This window comes from Macrobrachium nipponense, chromosome 19, assembly GCF_015104395.2.
Source record: "Macrobrachium nipponense isolate FS-2020 chromosome 19, ASM1510439v2, whole genome shotgun sequence".
NCBI lineage: Eukaryota > Metazoa > Arthropoda > Malacostraca > Decapoda > Palaemonidae > Macrobrachium > Macrobrachium nipponense.
Window position 1 is genome coordinate 82,443,360 of NC_061088.1, and position 4,728 is coordinate 82,448,087.

General features: G+C 37.5%; 1 protein-coding gene across 1 annotated transcript in view; it reads left to right on the plus strand.

Annotated features, from left to right (window-relative positions):
- The first annotated feature begins 284 nt into the window (after positions 1-284).
- The window catches only part of LOC135212163 (uncharacterized), a 25,544-nt gene continuing 21,100 nt past the window's right edge, over positions 285-4,728 (plus strand). The window contains exon 1 of the mRNA XM_064245591.1: positions 285-329. Coding sequence (XP_064101661.1) covers positions 285-329 — 45 coding nt within the window. The remainder of the gene's footprint in view (positions 330-4,728) is intronic.

Genomic DNA, 4,728 nt, shown 5'->3' on the forward strand with positions numbered 1-4,728 from the left:
AACGAATACCTGAGAGTAACAGGTATTTGTAGGTGAGAGGCGTCATAAACTTATAGCCTCTTGCGGTGGCGGTGTAGTCTAAGGCTTCACTGTGTGCCCTGGATTTGTAGGTGTCCATGGTTCGCGGCGGTGAGGCCACAAATCTCTTATCGACTCAAAAATTCCTCTTCTGTTAAACATATATGAGGACATTTTAATTTTGAGGTAAAACAAATTAGATATTAAAGGACATTTGTAGCTTGATGTATGAATATGAATCACGGTAATGTGATATAACTAATATAATGGCTATGTTTGGACAAAAGCACTGCAACGTTTCCGAGGTCGAGGTGGGTTGAAGCAGTCTCCAAAACAATGAATACCTGAATGCGACAGGTATTGGTAGGTGAGAGGCGGCATAAACTTATAGCTCCTTGCGGTGCAGTGTGGTCTAAGGCTTCACTGTGCGTTCTGGATTGGTAAGTGTCGATGGTTCCGCCCATGAGCCGACAAATCCCTTATTGACTAAAAAATTCGCCTTCAGTTCAACATATATGAAAATATATTAATTCCGAGGTAGAGCGAATTAGATATTAAAGGACATTTGTAGCTCGATGTATATATATGAATCACGGTAATGTGATATGACTCACGGTAATGTGATATGACTCATATAATGGCTACGTGTGGACAAAAGCACTATAACGTTGCCGAGGTCGAGGTGGGTTGATGCAGTCTCCAAAACAACGAACCCCTATTTACAGGTATTTGTAGGTGAGAGGCGGCATAAACCTATAACTTCTTGCAGTGGTGGTGTGGTATAATGCTTCACCGAGTGTCCTGGATTTGTAGGTGTCAATGGTTCGCGCTCGTGAGCCGACAAATCTCTTATCGACTAAGAAATTTCCCTTCTGTTAAACATATATGAAAATATATTAATTACAAGGTAGAGGGAATTAGATATTAAAGGTACTTTGTAGCTCGATGTATGTATATGAATCACGGTATTGTGATATGACACATTTAATGGCTATGTGCGGACAAAAGCACTACAATGTTACCGAGGTCGAGGTGGGTTGATGCAGTCTCCAAAACAACGAATACCTGAGAGCGACAGGTATTTGTAGGTGAGAGGCAGCATAAACTTATAGCCTCTTGCAGAGGCGGTGTAGTCCAAGGCTTCACTGTGCATCCTGGATTTGTAGATGTCTATGGTTCACGCCCGTGAGTAGACAAATCTGGTATCGATTAAAAAATTTACCTTCCGTTAAACATATATGAAAACATATTAATTCCGAGGTAGAGCAAATTAGATATTAAATTATATTTGTAGCTCAATGGATGTATATGAATCACGGTAATGTGATATGACTCGTATAATGGCTATGTGTGGACAAAAGCACTACAACGTTACTAAGGGCGAGGTGGGTTGATGCAGTCTCCAAAACAACGAATACCTGAGAGAAACAGGTATTTGTAGGTAAGAGGCGGCATAAACTTATAGCCTTTTGCGGTGGCAGTGTGGTGTAAGGCTTCACTGTGCATCCTGGATTTGTAGGTGTCGATGGTTCGTGCCCTTGAGCAGATAAATCTCTATCGACCAAAAAGTTCTCCTTCGGTTAAACATATATGAAAATATATTAATTCTGAGGTTGAGCGAATTAGATATTAAAGGACATTTGTAGCTCGATGTATGTATATGAATTACGGTAATGTGAGATGACTCATATAATGGCTACCTGCGGACAAAAGCACTACAACGTTACTGAGGTCGAGGTGGTTTGATGTAGTCTCCAAAACAACTGTAGGTGAGAGGAAACATAAACTTTTAGCTTCTTGCGGTGGTGGTGTAGTCTAAGGCTTCACTGTGCGTCTTGGATTTGTAGGTGTCGATGGTTCGCGCCCGTGAGCCGACAAATATCTTATCGACTAAAAAATTTCTCCTCTGTTAAACATATATGAAAAGATTAATTCCGAGGTAGAGCGAATTAGATATTAAAGGACATTTGTAGCTCGATGTTTGTATATGAATAACGGTATTGTGATATGCCTCATATAATGGCTACATGTGGACAAAAGTACTACAACGTAACCGAGGTTGAAGTGGGTTGATTTCGTCTCCAAAACAACGAATACCTTAGAGCGACAGGTATTTGTAGGTGAGAGGCGGCATAAACTTATTTCTTTTTGCGGTGGCAGTGTGGTCTAAGGCTTCCCTGTGTGTCTTGGATTTGTAGGTGTCGATGGTTCGCGCCCGTGAACAGACAAATCTCTTGTCGACTAAAAAATTCCCATTCGGTTAAACATATATGAAAACATATTAATTCCGAGGTAGAGCGAATTAGATATTAAAGGACATTTGTAGCTCGATGTATGTATATGAATCACGGTATTGTGATATAACTCTTATAATGGCTGTGTGTGGACAAAAGCACTACAACGTTACCGAGGTCGAGGTGGGTTGATGCAGTCTCCAAAACAACGAATACCTGAGAGCGACAGGTATTTGTAGGCGAGAGGCGGCATAAACTAATAGCCTCTTGCGGTGGCGGTGTGGTCTAAGGCTTCACTATGCGTCCTGGATTTGTAAGTGTCGTTGGTTCGCGCCCGTTAGCCGACAAATCTCTTATCGACTAAAAAATTCCCCTTCGGTTAAACATAAATGAAAATATATTAATTCCGACGTAGAACGAATTAGTTATCAAAGGACATTTGTAGCTTGATGTATATATATATACACACACACACACACAACACACATATATATATATATAAATATATATAATTATATATATAGATATATATATAAATAAAGTTATATATATATATATATATATATATCTTTATATATATATATATATATATATATATATATATATATATATCAAGAATTGCAGACGGCTCATTAGTAACCTGAGATTTTACCTAAGACGCAGTAATTCCTAGCTAACGGATAAATTACCAATAATTACATCGTGACCCAAGGTCACATCTATCATTTCCCTGGGAGCCTCAAAAGGTTCTAGAAATATTGACAGAGGAATTGAGTTTAATGAATGACTGTTGTGTTATTGCCTGTCTGCGAGAGCATTATATGGTTACAGCCTAGGTGATTTTAATTATATTAATTCTATTACTCTCATCGTAGTGTATAATTTGACCCTAAATACGATTTTGCGATATTTTACTAGTGCGCTATAGCTCTTCGTAATGACATTAATATTAGTATATTTACTATTTTTCGTAAAATAAAGAGATTTTTTCATACATGAGACAGAGATTTGAAATAAAAATGGCCATCGCCTCAAAATAGTCATTATACAATATTTTGATCGAAATAACTGTCCGTAATGGAACCCTTCTTAATACTAGAAAACCAAGGTTATGTGGACTTTCCCTATGAAATGTTTAGAAAATTTCTTCTGATTTATAGACACATACGGTAGAGACTTAATAACATAAAGTTGTAAAAGAAGACAAAAAGAGTATTTGCAATTATCATCAAGAATATCCTAACCATTCGAATATGATTGCATAGTAGAGCCAATTTCTATACCCTCGATTTACCGTAAATCTTATTTGCTCTCTCTCTCTCTCTCTCTCTCTCTCTCTCTCTCTCTCTCTCTCTCTCTCCAAAAAAAAATCGTAGACGAGTAATCCTTGGTTGAACTATAGTTTAATTCCCAGAGTGAAATGAAAGTTACTGAAGAATGTAATCCGCCAGATCTAGTCGTTATTAAATCCAAAAATGAAGTTTCCATGTATTGGCTCAAGAAAAAAGCTGTAGTATTTTGTTAGACTCGTAGTTATAGTAACGCACCCATTATAAATTGTCTTATGTAATTAAGGAACCAATATTCGTTACAAACGTAACGTAAATGGCTTTATCTTGTAACGTTTGGTACCAATGATACTGTAAGCCATTGTGAATTAAATCAAGCCGCAACGCACATATTCAAACTTTTATATCTTTTACACCTTTAATCTGTTTCCGTATAAAAAACCTACGCCAGTCACTGCTACATTCATACTGTAACTGCTGAATCATGGATGAATCCATGTTCAGTAAAACTTACACATCATAGCCCCTACCTGCAACCTCTTTCATTCCTTTCAGTGCACCTACGTTCGTAGCCTCTTCCTTCCACTTGACTTTCCACCCTCTCTAACAGTTGATTCAGAGTGCAACTGTGAGGTTTTCCTCTTGTAACAGCTTAATGTTAATATTTCCTCAGGTCCAGAGCCAGAGCTAGGCCTTTGGCATTAATTCTGTATTTTATTCTTTATATAATCTTTATATAATGTTGCTTACATCCCGCACAAAGCTAGTCCTGAGACCAATAATAATTATTTATATTTATGTGCTAAATCATCCACTTATAATTATCACAACAGCCATGGATGAAAGTCATGCTTTTAACTGCGATGGAATGATTTAATCCGCTATGAATATATTTTATTGAGTGCTTCCACGGTTTACCTTGCTTTATAATATTTCTTAATCTGTTGATAACAAAAGACCTCTTACGCCGAAAGTCTGGTAACGGGAGATGATTCTCTCTCTCTCTCTCTCTCTCTCTCTCTCTCTTTATTATACTTCATCTTCCTATGTGACTAGTCTAGATCTAGAATTGATATGGCTGAAATGGCTTTGCGTCACATCTTTATTTTTTAATGAATGTTTTCCTCTGCAAATACTGGTTGTCAGACAGAAAGGAAAGACGAAATTCATATTCATTTTCCGTTCGG